Source organism: Castor canadensis, chromosome 11 (assembly GCF_047511655.1).
Source record: "Castor canadensis chromosome 11, mCasCan1.hap1v2, whole genome shotgun sequence".
Classification (NCBI taxonomy): domain Eukaryota; kingdom Metazoa; phylum Chordata; class Mammalia; order Rodentia; family Castoridae; genus Castor; species Castor canadensis.
In genome coordinates, this window is record NC_133396.1 from 33,742,194 (window position 1) to 33,761,042 (window position 18,849).

At 41.9% G+C, this 18,849-nt stretch overlaps 1 protein-coding gene across 1 annotated transcript in view; it reads right to left on the minus strand.

Annotated features, from left to right (window-relative positions):
* Rnf43 (ring finger protein 43) overlaps positions 1-18,849 on the minus strand; it is a 63,262-nt gene that overhangs the window by 13,481 nt on the left and 30,932 nt on the right. Inside the window, exon 2 of the mRNA XM_020179634.2 lies at positions 2,932-3,054. Within this exon, the coding sequence (XP_020035223.1) occupies positions 2,932-3,054 (123 nt within the window). The remainder of the gene's footprint in view (positions 1-2,931; positions 3,055-18,849) is intronic.

An 18,849-nucleotide genomic window follows, 5' to 3' on the forward strand; every position in this document is an offset into this window, starting at 1 on the left:
TCTGATGAGATAACTTATATCAACTATTTGAACTGAGAGAATTCCAAATATTCAAAAATGAGTATTTCAGGACTGGAGATGTGGTTCAAGTGGTAGAGCACCTGCCTAGCAAGCACAAAGCCCTGAATTCAAATCTCACTACCTCAAAAATGAATGAATGAATAAATAAATAAATAAATAAATAAATAAATAACACAGTCAAGCCTGTGGGACTTCTGAAATATTAAAGTAGCTTAAAGACCTTTCAAACCTCTTTTGAGCCAGGGACTCCCAGACAGAAGCCATTGGCTGGTGTTTTGATCATACCCGAGCAGGAAGCCTTGGACCTAACCAGTTGGAAGCCATTGGTGAGTTTAGGGATCAAAAGCAATTCTTAGAGTGAGGGGGAAAAAAGTCAGGTGTAATGGTTAATCTTGATTGTCAACTTGATTGGATTGAGAAACATCTAGATTAGTGAAGCATGCTTCTGGGCGTGTCTCTGAGGGTGAAGACATGCTCTGAATATGCGCAGCACCATCCCATAAGCTAGGGGACCAGATGGAATAAAAGGAGTAAAAGGAGAAAGACTGCCAGTACAGGCATTCATTCTCTGTGCTTCCTGCCAGCTATTATGTTAGCTTCTCTACTCTGCCGGGCCCTCTCACCATGATATACTGCTTCACCAAAGTCCCGGAAACATGAAACCAGTCTACCATAGGCTGAAACCTCTAGAACTGTTAACAAAAATCAATCTTTCTTCCCTTAAGTTGTTTTCTCAGGTATTTTGTCACAGCAATGAAAAGTATGATAGACACACTAGGCAAGGTAGGAGTGCAGGGAGGAAATAAGGGGTGTGATCACAAGGCAATAGCCAAAGTATTCCTTTTACATCCCAGCAATTTTTTATTTTTGTGTTTGTTTTAGCTCAGGCATTATTTGGCACTTGACATACATTATTTTCCACCTTACAATAATCACGGGGTTGAGAAATCAAAATCCCCTTTTATGGTGATACAAACAGAAGCCCAACAAGCACCTCAAAGGACACTGACCACATGTTCCTTCCTTCACAGTGTTTGTATTCCTGTCCCAACTCTCCTACAGGACAGTGGTCCTCCAGAAGGTGAGAAGAAAGTATCCTATGTGGTCACACCCTTTCAGTTTGCCAACTGTCCACATGCTGCAAAATCATATACTGTGTTAAAAGAACAGTAGGAACTTGGAAGTGGCAGAATTTTAGGTATCTCTAAGAACTTAGTTATACTTTCCTATAAAATTTCCAGAATAAATATATATTGCTTTTATAAATAGTTAAAGAGAAGAAGAAATAGAACTTCTCTGAACCCTTCTCCTTGGCCCCATCACACACACAATCTCTACTCACACGCACATATATTCTACCTAACACAGAGCAGGCACTGAGCCTATGCTTACCAAATAAACAAATGAATGACATCTTCCCATATTTTATAAAGCAGGGAGAATTAAATAGCCAGAAACAAGGCAGCTTCAACCTAACAAAATTTTGCCCAAGAACACTCATAGCCTTCCAGAGATGCCACATTCTCCAGCTCCTCTGCATGCACCTCATCCCTGGTATCCACTGAGACCTCCTTCTACATCAGCATGGCCAGGCAAGGAGAATATTGTCACTTATCTATGGGCACCACATTCATTTTGAGGCTTATTGTTTTGTTTTGGCACTGGGGATTGAACCCAGGACCTTGTGCGTTCTATGTTAAGTGCTCTATTATTACTGACTGAGCCACACCCCAGCCCAACTACAATCTAATGTTCGTTTTTCCAGCTAGAATGGGAGGCAGAACAGAGAAATTAAAAACCTAGGTTTGGGAACAAGACAGGATTGGGTTCGGTTTATGCCTTCTGAGTTGTATCATTGTATTTAATTTTTCTGATCCTCACTTACCTCCTATACCTAGTGAAGAGTAATAATGTCTGCTTTTCTGGATTATTGTGGAAAACAAATGAGATAATACATACAAAGACTCTGTCTACATTCCCCTGGGGCAATGATAACCACACAGAAAATAGTGACTGTTATTACTAATTAAAGTGGGAGGTCACAAACACAAATATTTATGGGGCCTTTGTGGTGGCAGGACAGAGTGGAGCATGGCAAATAAAAGAGTCCACAGTTGTGGAAAGGGAACAGCTCCTGCCTAGTTCCTGCTAATTGTGGCCAAAATGGGGGTGCAAATGCTGATGGAGCTTCTAAGTTTTTTCCAGGAAAGCTGAAAACCTGGATTCTTATCCAAACATTTTCAATTTTGTCTTTCTCTTTTGTTTTTTGAGATGAGGTCTCACTACATAGCCCAGGCTGGCCTTGAACTTGACATCCTCCTGCCTCAGCCTCCAGAGGGCACGAACCATCACACCTAGCTAACATTTTCAATTTTTAAATATGGCAATTAATTTACAGTTTGGAAAGTCATTGCATGGGCTAAATACAACCCTTGTGCAAGCCAAAGCTAACTTGTAGCCCAGCAGTTTACAACTTCAAAGGAAACATGCAAATTTTTAAAGGGTTGACATGATAGCTTCTGTTTTGTTGTTTTTGTGAAAGTGTTCAGTAAATGTTTCTGAGGAATCCCTATTTGTTCTGATACTGGATAGAGGAAGGGGCTTAGGATAGGGCTTATGATGGAATGAAAACCAGAAAGTTCTGTTGGTGCTGGTTGATGGAGAAAGGGCACTTTCATAAATTTCCACCTCTCTCTGACTAATCATGTGTTAGGAAAACCTGAGGAAATTGGGCATATCACTCTTCAGAGACAAAAGGGACAAGAGAGAACAGGTAGAATGTCTGCCTAGGAAAGCGTGAGACCCTGAGTTCAAACCCTAGTACTGCCCCCCGCCCCCCCCCACCCGCCAGAAAAAAAAAAAAACCCTCACAGGGTATGTGGGTATGTGTAGGATCAAGTGTGAATTTACCTTGCTGGCTAGTGACAGGCAGGGGCGAGGGGCCCGTCGGGGACTCTCCAGCTTGACAATGCTGATGAATCCAGGCTCCAGATTGTCGTCATCACTGGCATTGCACAGGTACAGGGGATGGGACTGCAGAGAGAGAGGGAGGGAGAGAGACAGACAAAGACCTAGGTTAGGGGGCTGGGGATGTAGCTCAGTGATAGAGTGCTTGCCTAGGATGTGCAAGGCCCTGAGTTCAATCCCTAGTGCTGCAAAAACAAAAACAAAAACAAAAAAAAACCTGGGTTAGGGAGGTTCCAGGGAACAGGAGTGAGCTGTGAAAAACAAGCACTTCTATACTTTTCTAGGCCAGTTCCAGGTAAGTTTCTTGGTGCTATGAAAGAGTGGACCTTATTACTTACTGCTTCGTAGTAAGGTAGTAACTATTAGTTGTCCCTTCAAAAGTGCTGGGACCAAGGATAAATGGATGTGGGGACAGATGGGAGAGAGGAGTATCCCAGAAGGTGCTTAAATGAAGAGCCTGCTGCAATGCAGTTCCCATAACCCTCAAGCCCGACTTTTCCATATTGGTCAGATGCAGATGATTCTTCTCCTGGCCCCAGCCTCTCTCAATTTCTGATCCTTCTGACCTGCTCCAAAAATGGTTAAGAGAATATTGATGTGCTCCTCTTATCAGTGCCTTCCCTCCTTGTTCCCCAATGGCAGTGCTGGGTGTTGCCTTGGAGATTCCCACCGCTCTCATGGCCTGAGTCTTTTAACTAGATGCTCCTTTGCTCTCTCACTGTCCCCCTTTGCCTGTGCCCTTTGCTCACCAGGAGTCAAGCAAGGTGCTGACAGGAAGAAAAGCCTAGCTTGGGATGAGGCTTGGCTAAGTCTTAAGCGTTGACCAGTCCAATTCCTATCCACAGGAGATGGCCCCAGCTCAGCCCATCTGCTCTGGGAATCCAGAAGGTCTAGTTCAAGACACTGTGCCTCTGAGCCCAGTTAGTGCTGAGGGGAAGTGGGCCAAGATGTGCTTCCAAAAATCTCAGGCTTCCTCAAAGGGAACAGACTACCTTACTACAACTCTCGTCTCATTAAAGATGATTCTAATACTCATTTTCTAATTTTCCCTGAATAAAATATCAGTGTTAAGAGAATAAAAGAGAATTTATTCAGCCCTGGATAATCCTTTGGGCCAGGGACTCCCATATGGTAGAAACCTAATGTATCCTGGCAAGAAAGGAATTTCCTACTAGGGAGCTTCCCACATTTCCTTCTCCACTGATGCTGACAGTATGAAGGTCTTCCAGAAAGAGCCATCGGAGGAATGACAGAGAATGTAAAATTTATGATGATAATGTCCATGATGGATTTAAAAACATAGTCATTTTCTGAAAGCACTTTCAGTGCATTACCTCTTCTTATTGTATTACTGCAGTGCTTTGGACATAGTAAGTTCTCAATAAACATGTACTACTTTGCTTTGAATTGTATCCTTCTGAATAAAAGTCTCTGGGCAGAGGGTGTTGAAATAGGAAAGAGTTTCATTCTTTCTTGCAGAGTTTCAGTACTACTAGTCTGTAGTGATCGAAGGTTAACATGCAAGAAAGATCATGTACCTCTGTCCTCAGCAATGGGGCTGGCATGAGGTAGGGGCAGTTCTCACTTCAGTGCAGCTATAAGCCCCTGACTCAATGAGCTTCATTAATCTGTCTACCTGTCCATCCACCAAACCCTACATCCATTCATTTCTTAATTCTATCTACCCTGAAGGCTCGTACAGCACTAGACGCTATACAATGCACTGAGGTGGCAATGAGTAAGATGATCTCTTTGCCTTAAAGCAGCTCAGAAGACAAGCGGGTAAACACACTGAACTGTGATGTTAGTTTTTTCAAGAGTGTATAGGGTGCACTCTTAAGGGAACTAATAATCTCATATGGGAGGGTAAAGAATTTATCAGTAGAGATCATTTGAGAGCTTCCTTGGAGGTTGAATAGACAGATGTTCACTTATAGTGGACCAATAAAAAGTATATTCTCAGGAGAAATGACCCAAACGTTGTATGCACATATGAATAAAATAAAACTAAAATTAAAAAAAAAGTGTATTCCCAACAGAGGAAGCCACCTGTACTGATGGGCCAGGTTGAGATGGACTGCAGTAATATAGGGCTGAGGGCTGGTGGAATGGCTCAAATGGTAAGAGCACCTGATTAGCAAGTATGAGGCCCTGAGTCCAAACCCAAGTACCACCAGAAAAAAAAAATTTTCAAAAGGAAGATAGGGCTGGTATGAAAGGAAAAGCAGGAGATGAACCTGGAAAGTCCAGCAAGAGTCAGGCCAGGGAACAGGAACCACACGATTCCCTGGTGAATGCAGAGGAAAGTGGGTATGGTGGGGAGTGAGAAGTCAGCTACTCCAATAGAATGACATGAGACCTCTAGGAAGGACAAATTACAGCCATAGAAGTCCACTGTTCTGCTTGCTCCTCATGATGCCCCCAAGATGCCTCTCATTGACGGGAGGGAGAAGGTCACTTTAAAGAAGAGCAGTCTATATAGAAGGATTTGCATATATTTACCTACCAATCTACCCCCAGGCAGATTGAATGCTAGTTCTTTATGGGGAACTAGCATTCACAGAGCAGTAGTGTGTTGTAGGATGTCTCTGACAAGGTGGAAGGGGAAACCAGGTGTCAGAGTCACCATACTGGCTTGTTCTGAACAAACAAGTGAGAGTGGGAGGAGATTACCATTAGTAAATGCCTCTTCCATGCCAGGGGTTTAGGTGTTATCTCACTATGAGGTAGGTGTTACCATCCCCATATAGAGAAGACCTTGAGGCTCACAGAAATGAAGGTCACATAATATTAGAACTTAGCTCCCAACTTTATTCTCTGGAGTCATGGAACTCCACATGAATGCAGAGTCAAACTCCATTGTCCATGCTAATAATAACAAGGATGAGGATAACAGTCTACATTTATTGAGCAATACTGTGGGCCAGTGTTTGCTCTAAGCACTTCTGTGTAGTAACTCTTTTCATCCTCATAACATGTAAGATGAAAACTATTATTTCCCCATTTACAGGATAAGGAACTGAGGCATTAAAAGGTTAAATAACGTGCTCAAGCTTACACCACTAGTAAATGGCAGAGACCAGAAGAAATTAAGGAAGTAGAACAAGGTTTTGAAAAAAAAAGAAAGTTCAAGAGCAGGGGTTGGTGGCACACACCTATAATTCCAGCACTTAGGAGGCTGAGGCTGAGTTCAGAGCCAGCCTGGGCTATATGGTCAGACCCTGTCACAAACAAAAGCAAAAACAAAAAACCCAAAACCAAAACAACAAAAAACAGTTAACATTTGATTCTGAAAACATGATACCTTCCAACTCATAACTAATGAAATTTGCTTTACTAATTTTATGTTTTTAAAGAAAAATGCCCAAATCTAAGTCCCTAGAACATAATTGGTGACTGTCTCCAGGATTTTGTCCTATGTCCTTTTTTTGCTCTTCATGAGTTCTCTGAATGATCCCGCCAATCCCATAGCCTTGGTTCTCCACACAGAAGGCTAGATCACAGCCTAGTCCTACATGTCCAACTGCCCCTGGACCTTTCTACTTGAAGAATCTTTTTTGGCAGTGCTGAGGATTGAACTCAGGGCCTCGCACATATCAGATAAGCATGCTCTACCATAGCTCTACATCCCCAGCCCCCCCTCTACATGAAGAATCTTAAGTGAGATACCTCAAACTCAGCCTGTTAAAAAAAAATGAACAAATTATTCTTCCCCTCCCCCCAAACTACTACTCCAGTGTTCTCTATCTTAGGGATCAGAACTGTTACCCAAGCCAGATGTTAACCTCTTAGTCTCCTCCATCTCCTTCATCTCTCCTCCAACCACCACCACCACCAATCACAAAGCAATCACCAATCCTCACAGTTCTCCTAGATAGGTCTCTTATTTGTCTGCTTTCTTCCATTCTCATGCCACTGTCACCGCTGTCCTGATATACTGAAATAATCTCCTAACTAGGATCACATTATCCCAGTCACTTCTCTGTTACTGCATCCAAGGTGGTCTAAAATGTTAACTTAAGCATGTCACTCTTACACATAAGGCTCTTCAAGTCTTCTCACAGCTCTCGGGAGGAAATACACACTCATAAACATAGCTTAAAAAGCCGATGGAGTGGATCCTGTGTTCAGGCCTTGCCTCAGGCTTGTTTCCTTTCCCATACCTCTTTCCCTCCTTGCAAACCATGTCCAGAAATAACAACTTGTTTCATTTCCCTAAACACTTTTGGTACTTGCTGCTCTGGCCTGCGTTTCCTTACTCATCCTACTGTATTGGAATTGTCTGCTGTCTTGCCTTACTTTCCCAAGCCATCCAGGCCCCCACCGTCTTTTCAGGGCTGCTACATACAGGGTACTTAAGATTTGTTGATTAACTATCTAAGGTCTACAACCAGATATTAACCAGATAGTTAACTATAAACATAACACAGCCTACACTAAAATTCTGTTAGTGGTTGCTCTGGGAGAGGAATTCCAGAGAAGGTAGTAGGGACTTCGGTGCTTTGCTTTGAGCAATATAGGATAACAGATTGAGATGTTGAGTTTTGTTTATTGCTGTTGTGGAAGAATAAAAATGAATGAGAGCTATTTATATTTTGTTGTTTCTTTTCCCTCCTTCCATTCCAAGAAAGTAGCCTCACTTTCTATTTCCTTGCCTCAGGGGCATTTGCCAAAAGGAAGTGTTGGTTAAAGACATTTCTTTTAGCTTTTGTGAAAAACTGAACTCACTGAGGAAATGTAAGTGTTCTGGAGGCAGAAAGGAGTATGAGTTGGAATAGGGGAAGGGAGTGGACCAGGTCTCTAGAACCATGAGGGATGAGGGAGAGAGGTCTGGGATGTGCCAAGTAGTGGGATTCTGAAGGATGGGACTCCTGCGGTATGACTGAGTGGTGGATGCTGGGAGGTTGGACATTGGCAGAGATGCACCTACAGGGTTTCAAAGATCATGTCTGAACAATGGGCATATTTGTGGTAACTGGTATGGACAAATATCAGAGGAGTTCCTTGGACATTCTAGTTTTCATAAAACCCTGGGATTTTTGTGTCATTCTGTGAGGGAAAGCTCTCTTGAAACAAATTTCTGTCCATCTAGTGAGATAAGAGTCAGATTTAATTTGATAAAAAAGAAAATATAGTGATATTTCTTATATAGTCATACTTGTGGCATGAGCACCACACTCACTATACTTTGTATGCTTTAACTCTGCTACAATGACAGTTTTTCCAGTACTGTCAGATTAAAAACAACCAGCCATTCCAATCAAGACTGTTCGTTAACAGAGGCCATCTTTGGCCCCTCTTCCAGATATTTCAGCCAGAAAGAGGGCTTCTAGTAAAATAATACCTGTAGTAGTACAGTAGATAGTAGTATAGTAGTAATATTAGCAGTAACGCAAACATGATTTTCATGTTGGACCACCTGTCTTCTCAGTGACCAGGAGAGGACCAAAAGTAATGGGCTTGTGGAATTTGGTGAGAATGTGGTTGGGGAGGGTCCTGGGAACAGGGAATTTAAGGATTGGAAGTCTGCATCTTCCAGAGAGGCCAAGAATCATGAAACCTGTCCTAGAAACTGTCATGATGACAGGTCTTGGTCCAGGTCATTCAGATTCAGAACTTGGCTTTGGACATATTTTATACCACTAGATAGACATGCAAACCGTCCTTTGTGGTATATGTTTTTCTTCTTTTCTTTCTCCCTCCCCTCTTCCCTTCCACCTTCCTTTCCCTTCCCTTCAGTTTCCCTCCCTCCCTCTCTTCCTTCCTCCCTCCTTCTTTCCTTCATTCCTTCCTTCCATTTAAGAGACAAAGTCTTGCTATGTTGCCCAGCCTGGCCTTGAACTCCTGGGCGCTAGTGATCTTTCTGCTTCAGCGTTCTGAGTAGCAGGGACTATAGATGTGTGCCATGTTCCCAGCTCGTATTTCATGTTTTTGTTTTGTTTTGGTTTTGAGATAGGGTCTTGCTATGTATCCCAGGCTGGCCTTGAACTCATATCTTCCTGCCTCAGCCTCCTGAGTGCTGGGATTACAGGTGTGTACCACTTCACTGTATTTCATAATTTTGAGTCTGTTTTCTGTTCTCCTTCCTTTATTTGTTCTGATTTAATTCTCCTCCCTCCCAAGATATAGCTAAAGTTCAAATTCTGACCCCATCATTTATCTGTGTGACCTTGGGCAAGTTACTTAACCTTCCTAAGCCTCATATTCTTCAGAGTCAGAATGGGAAAATGCTTATCATGAAGGTTTTAAGTGCCTAGCATAGTGCCCAACACTTAGCAAGTGCTCATTAAAGGAGAGCTGGCTTTATTATCACATCTATAATAATAAATCTCTTCTTGTTCCTGGAAGACAAGCCCTTTCTGACTCCTTCCTCCCAACAGTACCTCCAAATGCCAGCATTCCACAAGGTGCAGTCTGGGATAGCTTATTATCCACAGTCACTTCCCTCCTGTTCTCAGCCCCTCAAACCCTACTGAACAAGCTCTTCCAGTTCTCAGCCTGCCTCCTTCCCATGAAGGAAACCGTGTGATCTCATTACCTCCTCACAAAGGGCATTCCAGGGCTCAAGTGAACCCCAACTTAATGCTGGTCTTACTTATCCACAGCATCTCTTCCTCCTGGGCTGTGTGTGTTTATAAGCCATTCTTTACTGTCTCCTGTTTCCAAGTGTTCTCCTCCCCACCTCTGCTGCAATAATCTTAGTTCTCTATTCCATAGACCTTCACCCAGGCCTTGGGACAGGTAACTTTATTGCCTGCTACAATTTTGCCTTTGTAATCAGGAACTCAGGAAGGTTGGCCAGGCATCAAAGGCACCCTTCTTCTCATTTCCTCTTTGCAGATTTTATAATCCTCCTCCTCTGTGCAACCTCCATTACCTGAACTTAGAACTATCTGACTTTTATCTCAGGTAGTAGGACACATCAGCATCATAAAGCTGCTGTTGCTAGGGGCTGAGAACAAATGGACTGGCGAGCTTCCAGTTCCCAGCACTAGAACAGCCTCCGCTGAGGCCCGATTTAATTCACCTTGCCCCTCTATCTAGAGAGGGCAGTGCTTACAGGGACAAGTTAGAGCCAATAGTGACTGTCTGCGCATGGATTTGGAAACCTTGAGATCTATTTCCCATCCCCATATTAACTTGTCTTTGTTTCTTTGGGATAGCTGAGTTTCCTAATGAATGAAGTTGGGACACTGGGAATTGTCAAGAGGGGTTTCTCTTTATCTATTTTGTTAGTAATTACTATACAAGGAAAGTATATTTTTTTCTTCATTATGTAATTTTTAAGCTACAAAAAGAAAATAACCTTGGTGGGGAAAGAGAAGCATAATCTTAGGCCATCTGATGGGAGTAGACCAGTGGAGGATGGCTAACAAGTGGCCTCCACTACTTCTTTCTGGATCCAGGGAAGGAGACAGGGGTGCTAATGAGTAAGAGGGCTCACAGGAGTAGAAATGATGTGCCAGAATCCAGTAAGAAGTAGGGTGGCAAAGTCTGAGGGGACAAACTGAGTTCATAGAAAATTCAGTTTGGAGCTCTGCATATCATAGGCCCTTAGTATTTGGTAAAGGAATGAATAAAACTCTATTTGAATTCAGTTGCCATAGTTTATAAAAGACATGTGAACTACTAACAGCTGAGCCTATTCACACTTCTCAGGGACCTTCAAAACTTGCTTTTAGCCAGGTGTGGTAGCTCATAAGCTATTCAGGATGCTGAAGCAGAGAACTGCTTGAGCTCATAAGTCCAGATCAACCTGGGCAACATGGGGAGACCCCATCTTAAGAGAAAAACTCAAAACTTGCTTTTTACAGATGAGGAAAGAAAGGCTCAAGTTATAGACTACCAGTGGTTATACTAGTTCAAGAACATTGAGGTCTCCTAAATCAAATCCTACACCACCATGCTGCCTCCAGGTATGTATGCGCACTACAACAAGCGTTAGCTGAGTATTACAGTACATGGAATTGTGGTGAAAGTCCTCAAGATCTCTGTTTCTAGGATTATCAACTTAAATGATCATAAGCTATAAACAGGGTCTGTCTGCGCCTTTTGCCCCTGGGCCTATACTCTCTGTCTCCCACCCTCAGCTTCCTTCCTCTCCACTAGGATTTATCTCATCTTCTCTCCTAGCCACAACAAAGGCAGCCAGGCCTAGATGCTGTGCAGAGATGCTTTCCCAGGAAATAGTTTATGATGAGAAAGGTGTGTCCTGAAATTAGAAGTCACAGAAGCTAAAAACCAAATAATGGCCACTCAGCCAGACTCTCATTTCCTTTGCTCCCTCACCCCACATTAAAGGTTTCATGCTTCAATTTTAAAAGTTACCTACCCTTGTTTCAGACTGTGTCAAAGTTCTAAGAGGTAAATAGACCTCTTTACATGAAAATGGCCCCATGGTGGTATTTCCTGACCCCATATTCTACCTAGCCTTTCTTTTTTCTTTTGTCTTTTTTTTTCTTTGCCTAGTCTCTTTGTATGGTTGATTCACATAGTTATAAACACAGGAAGAAGCAGGCAAAAGAAAGCAAGAAGAAACAAGAAGAGCTAATTATCTGAGTTACTCTACAAATAAGTTGATATCAGAGAAGAAAATATGGCAGTAACGTGACAGAGAGAAGGTGAAAAATCTCAGCCTCTACTCAAAAGGTAGAACTTTTATATTATCACAGTCATGTGCCATATAGTCATATCAGTTGATGACAGACCACTATGTGACACTGGTTCAACAAGATTATGATGGAGATGAAAAGCTCCTGTTGCCTACTTATGTTAGGATAAGCTCCTAACATAAGTCCTACTTATGTTAGGACTTATGATAGGAAAAGCTCCTGTTGCCTACTTATGTTATAGATGACATAACATCAGAGTGTAGTGCATTACTCATGTCTGTGGTGAAGCTGGTGTAAACAAACCTACTGTGCTGCTAGTTGTAGAAAAGTATAGCACATGCAAGTATATGCAGTGTATAAGTACTTCATAGTGATAATATGAATGACTATGTTACGGGTTTACCATTACTATGCTATACTTTTATCATTATTTTAAACCCTTCTATTTATAAAAAAAGTTAACTGTAAAACTATACAGTATATACTGTTATGCTAGCAGCAGCCTCATGCATCTTGTGTTTACCATGTCTCTTGAGTACATCAGAGATCATGTTGAGGAGCTGGTGGAGTGGCTCAAGTGATAAGAGTACCTACCTAGCAAGCATGAGGTCTTGAGTTCAAACCCCAGTGCTACTAAAAAAATAAATAAAAAATTTAAAAATTGGTCAGGTTGAGCAATTGACTTATAACATGTAGGTTTGTGTAAGTACATTCTGATGTTAGCATGATGACAAAATTGCCTAACACATTTCTCAGAATGTATCTCCATTATTAGGAGAAGCCATGTTTTATCCTGACCCAGGCCAGAAAGACTTGTACGTACAGTGGTGTTGGCAATAATGGTGCCGGTAGGTTTTGGTTCTTACTGTACCCTTAAGCTTCTGTTTTCCAGGGTCACGATCCTGCCTCAAGTCTAGCTTGAATTCTCCTTTTGCCCCAACCTCCAATCAGCATGAACCATAAGATCCTAACCAATCAGATCATGCCGAGTCTCACTCTCTCTCATTTAAGCCCCTGGCCCCCCCACCCCTTCTCTCTCGGTTCTCTCCCTCTCCCACCTAGCAATAAAGAATCTCTTGGCCAGATCATTCCTCTCCACGTGGTCACTTTGGGGCCTACAAGTGGCACTAGGAAACTACTTATGAAATTATGAGCAAAGAAGAGGGAACCCATCAAATATTAGTTACAAAAGAGAGCTTTGGAAGGAAGACTATGAGCTAGAATACCAAAATTCTAAAGCCCATGAAGTTAAGATCTTAGAAGACTCTGGGCCTGGTGGTACACACCTGTAATCCCTATACTTTAGAGGCTGAGGCAGAAGTATCAAGAGTTTAAGATCAGCCGGGTGGCAGTGGCTCACACCTGTAATCCTAGCTACTCAGGAGGTAGAGATCAGGAGGATTGTGGTTTGAAATCAGCTCAGGCAAATAGTTCGAGAGACCCTATCTTGAAAATAACCATCACAAAAAGGGCAGGCAGAGTGGCTCAAGGTGAAGGCCCTAAATGTAAGCCATGGAGGGGGAGGAGAGAAGAGTTTGAGGTCAGCTTGAGCTACATCTCAAACAACAAAGAAAGCACCGCAGACAGACAGACAGACACACACACACACACAAGACCTTAAAAAGATATCCTAGTGACTGGTTTTGACTCCTTCCCTCCATCAGGGGCTCAACCATCCAGAATCCTACTAAGAAGTCCTGAAAAGTCACCTGAATTCTAACTACGGGCCATTAGGCTCTATCCTAAAGGAAGTACCACTAATGCCCCTCATTTTTCAGCTCTTTATGTGAAAGGCCATGGTCTGGACACAGATGGTTATTGCTAGGGGTAATACCTAATCCCTGCATTTCCAGGATGAAGGTTTCAAGAAGCTTTGGCCAAGGCCCTTCTAAGGCATGGTCTTAATTAACTCTTCCCATAATGAGGCAGCCAACTGACCTCTCAACTTAACCCATGCATTCTTTGCAAACAGCCTTGACACTATCTGCCTTATGCTTTTGCTATTTTTGTTTCAGCCATACTCAGGCCCAAGATGGTAGGAATTTAGAAACCTGCTGGAAGTGTTTGTTTTTAAGTCATTATTTAGGTTAACATTTTGATGCTTAAAAAGTCAAGACAGTCCAGTTTTATGAAAAACACCAAAGAAATGAAACCTGAGGAAACCAGGGTGTTTATTTAAATAGGCCAGAGGCCCATCTGAACCATCAGCAGAGCTACTTAGCATTGCTAAGTTTGGTGATTCAATGCAAGAATATGAAAGTGCTTAATTAACCTGTCACTTCACATACATTTGTGTCTTTGAGCCTAGTGTCTACTCAGACATTAGGGAACTTCCACTTGTCCTACAAGCTCTATCCCATTCTGCTGTCTTTCACAACAGGCTTCCCTGGTATTTATAAGCCCTTTGAGGGCAGATATTGTCTGCAGGGCCAGCTCCACTAAGTCTTCTACGCTCAGGTTTTCATTGGCATATTGTGAGTGAGGATGGAGTAAAGCTGTACAGTTTGCTTGGCTGATCCCAGACCCCCTGCTCCTGGGCAGTAACACAAAATATTGCATTTACATTGCAAAGTAGAAAAAATGTGGAGGATGGGCCTTTGCTTCAATAAAGAAACAATAGAAGGGACATAGGGGTGGTTGCACTTAGAAATTACACTAGGAGGAAATGGATAGAATTATTCAAGTCACCAGCCAACTCAGATGCTGGGAGTCTCCCCTCAGAAGCCATTGAGGGGTTGACATCAGGCCAAAGAGGCTTCTGTGCAGAAGAGGCAACAGCCAGGAAAGGCTTGGTTGGAGACAGCTCCAGGGCTCCAGCATGACTGTTGACAGCCCTTTGACCACAGCTCTGAATCCTTGTCCATGGGGTGGCCCTGGGGAAGAGGCCTGCTTTGGGGGCACTGTTTAATGATTTGCCAGCAAAGAACAAGGCAAACAGACTGCTGGCAGCTGCCTGGATGCAACAGGAGAGTAGATTTTTATTCCCACCCACAATGTAGCCTTCCAGGCAGAGGATAAAAGAAAAAGTGAGAGGTGGTATTGGGAAAGCCTGGGAGGGTTTGCCATTTGGGGCTATTTTATTGGATCTCTATGGATGGTGCCTGAATATCGTGACATTGGTGCCAGTTGGTATTTCCATCCTCTGAATATTGTAGAATTCTTAATAGTAGCATCTCTGGAGCTGCTAGAACCTAAAATGTTTTATGTCATCTTTTATGGTAGAATTCTAGGCATTAAAGAGAATGTAGCCAGTCACACTGGCTCACACCTATAATCCCAACTACTTGGGAGGCAGAGTTTGTAAGGATCGAGGCCAGCTGGATCAAAAAGTTAGCAAGACCCCCCCTGCCCAACCCTAATCTCAATAAGGTGCACATGGTGGCACACACCTGTCATCCCAGCTACACAGGAGGCATAACTAGTAGAACTGTGGTCCAGGCAAAAACTTAAGACCCTATAACTAAAGCACTCCCTTCAAAAAAGGCTTGGGGCATGGTTAACTGGTAGACTACTTGCTAGTGAGGCCCTGAGCTCAAACCCCAGTATCACTAAGGTGGGGAGAGGGAGTGGGAGAGGGAGAGAGAAAGAGAAACTAGAAAAACAGTCTTAGCTCTTAAGTCACGAGCAGAAAATGTATCATGAGAGCATAGTTTTGTTTGGTGCTAAATTTCTTTTTCTTTCTTTTCACATGGACCTTTCCCTATCTCCATGATTCTACATAGAGTGAAAACAAAACAAAAAAAAGACCTCTCCAAGCCAAAGACTTTAAGATTCTTAATCCTATAGCTCTCTACCTCTTTTTTGCTCTCAACTCCCCAAACATAGTCCTAAATCCTTCTCTAATCCTCTGACCAGCTCTTAGTCCCCAGATTTAAACACTTTCTCCCATATATTCGCCTAAAGCCATCTATTCCAAATTCTTAAATGACACCTCTTATGGCTAATCAGAGTTCCATTGTGACCCACCCCCTTATCCATTTCCTCCAGCAGAATGTCTGGTTTTTAGTAGATGTTCAGTTAGTTATTTCCTCCTTCCTGCAAAGTACATCCTGTGCTCCTGAAGTCAAAGACTAGCCTTATTCATTACTGCATAATGCCAGGCACATAGCAGACATTAAGACAAATGCACACATGGGCTGGGGGGTGGCCCAAGTGGTACAGCGCCTGACTAGCAATGCAAGGCCCTGAGTTCAGACCCCAATACCACAAAAAAAAAAAAAAAAAGAAAAATGCATAATAGATCATGATTGTTTGTTTGTTTTGTTGGGTTTTGTTTTTTTAGTACTGAGGTTTGAATTCAGGGCCTGTGCTTGCTGGGCAGGCACTCTCTATCACCTTAGCCATGCCACCAGCTCATGGATCGTATGTTTCAGTAAACAAATTATGAGATAAGATAAATTTGATTGTTGCTTCATCATTTGATCAAAATACGATTATTTTTAGATTTTTACTTTCTTTTCATAAATCTTCTGCATTCTCCTTATAAGTTTAAGTTTAAAAGTCACCTTTACAGAATTTTGGCCCCATCACAAAGGAGAGCTCTCCTTCCTTTTTACCATCATGCCTCAATCTTCTTTATCATTTTGAACAAAGCTGTTTTCTCTCAGGAAAACCTTTCTGCTTAATAACTCATCCTCAGTTACACTTTTATTGTCCCCCTCTCAGGATCAATGGTGCTGAGTCAAGCATAATCCTGAAGGGAGAAGAAAGTGATAGCACCCTGCCCCCAAAAGGAATGGTTCCTATTCTCAGGAGACAAAAATCAGATTGTAAACCTATAGCTGTGTATATAGGTACATGAACAAGGGTCTTAGGCCATTTATCAACCAATACACAGGGAATGCACATTCACAGAGCATAGCACACAAATACTGGGAGAATGTGGAATGAACATATAGACTAACTTGCTCTCATTATATTGCTTTGGAAGTACTCTCAAAGTATCCCCAGATTTAATGTGAAGCTCTTTTTTGGGAGAAGCCATTTAGAGACTATTTAAGAAAATAATCCTCTAGTATTAATGAAAAGAAATTCTTGCTCCCCACTACCTTTAGGCCATAGTGTTAGCTATTGCCAGTAAACTCTAATCCTTACCAAGATACTGTGAGGATTTGGCCCAGTGATCTGCATGGAAAAGTTCTGGGAACACTCAGAATCAATTCATTCCTAATAGTAGTCCATGTTTTTTGAGTCTTTTTTCCTACCTTTGGTGGAATAAGAGATTAACTACATTTCTTTTCTCCATTCTTCATACCCTGAAAAGTTTGTATCTGAGGTGTCACCCTCCTCCTTTGTTTCAGCTTCCCAGTGGCTTGATGGGCTCACCAAACAACCTTGCCCCTGACTCTGTCTGTAGGCCACATCACACCAAATGTGGTTGTATGTTCAAATATTCCAAACATCTCTTGACTTGCTCTTTGTGAACTATGAGCTCTTTGTTATTTCCTAATTGCTCAAACCTCTTTATTTTTTCTTGCTAAGCACAGATAGTAAGAGATACTGAAAAGATAATCAAAGTACTGATAAATGGAAGAAGAATCTTCTCAGTTATCAAGTTGGCTCTGCTGAATAGAAGTTCCTGTTTGCATTTGTCAGGAGACACGGGAAGTGCCATCACCAGACTGAGTGGGTAAGGGAAGTACTTAAGAGAGTTAGGGAGGAGAGCCAAATTCCTGAGTTGAGAGTTCACAGGGCAGTGAGGATCAATGCAGCACTTTGGATTTGTACACTGTTATCAAGGTACAAAGCGACACTACCCTTTGTCCTTTTCATTTTTACTCTACTAGTGGAAGCCATTACCCTAAATTAAGATTACTATTCAGCTTTGATGTCATTTTTATGTATTATCAAAGTGCTTTATAATCCTTCATTAGCCATTTTATTCTCCCTTCATTAGCACCACCCATTTCACAAATTAGGTATCTGAGGCCTGAAGACACAACACAAGGCACAGTGGGCCTGAATTGTGAGCAATAGATTTCATGTACTCAATCTGGTGAAGGGAGATTTGACAGACCACAGGAGAAGTGAACAGAGGCACTGAAATTATAAGAGCTTTCTTGGGAATGAAACTTCCAATTATTTAGTAAAAGCCTGCACCATTTTTTGGTGGGACTGGGGTTAATCATGTCATTGATGGTCTCACTTTTAATTTAAGTTAGTAAAGAGCTCTTAATTTTTATTGGTTTTTTTGGGGGGGGGACCGCCAGACACATCTTTAATAGGAAATCAGTTCTCTTGACTAATTTCCTACATAAACGGTTAAAAACAGAGGAAAAAAGAATGTGTCCGAATTTAACGGTGTCAATTGTTTCTTAAGAAAGGGAATGACTCTAGGGCTAGACAAATATTCCTTGATGACTATGACACATTGAATACACACATTTCTTAATTCTTTTCACTGTTTGTGATATAATGCTATACTAGTTCTTTCATTTTTCTCACTGTCCCTCATTTGTTGCCTCTTCTTCTTTCTTCTTTTCCTTTCCCTCTCATTTAAATACATATGTCCTAAGGATGTATTCTCTGATCCCTATTACCTCTCTTCTGGGGTTCTTTTTTTTTTAATTATTCATATGTGCATACTCTTCTGGGGTTCTTATACACTCTATTATTTTCAGTGATGATCCCCAAATTGGCCTCAAATTCTCCTGTACTTCAGTAGGTCCATTAGACATTTTCTTCTTTCTTATTGGTACAGTAAACTCAAATATACAAAACCTTAATATCATCTTCTCCCTGATGTTCCCCTAAACCAATAACCCCTCTTAACTTGCCTATTTTTATTTGTGGCACCACCATTTTCCTACAGTCTCAGGATAAGCAACTTGGAATAATTATGAATCCTCCTCCCTGTATCTAATCTCTAGTTTTTGGAAATTTACCTTTTGCATGTTCCTGGAATATGAACCATTAAAATAGACTTCTAATAGTCTCTGTGCTCTCATTATTCTAAAGTTCTCTATATCACTTCAAGAACAATCTTCCAAAACAAAGCACTACTATATCACTGTCCTTTTGGAATAGCACCCAACAGCCTTCTGAATTAAGTTCAAACTCCTTGGCCCATCAAAGCAATGTTTCAATGCTCTGCACTGGCTTTGGAATCAGTAAACTTTGTTTCCCATTTTAACTCTTCTTCCTTACAAACTGTGGATGACCTAACCTTTCTGAGCCTTGATGAAAAATATACTGGGTGTGGTGGCACATACCAGTAAGCCAGCACTTGGGAGGCTGAGGCAGGAGAACA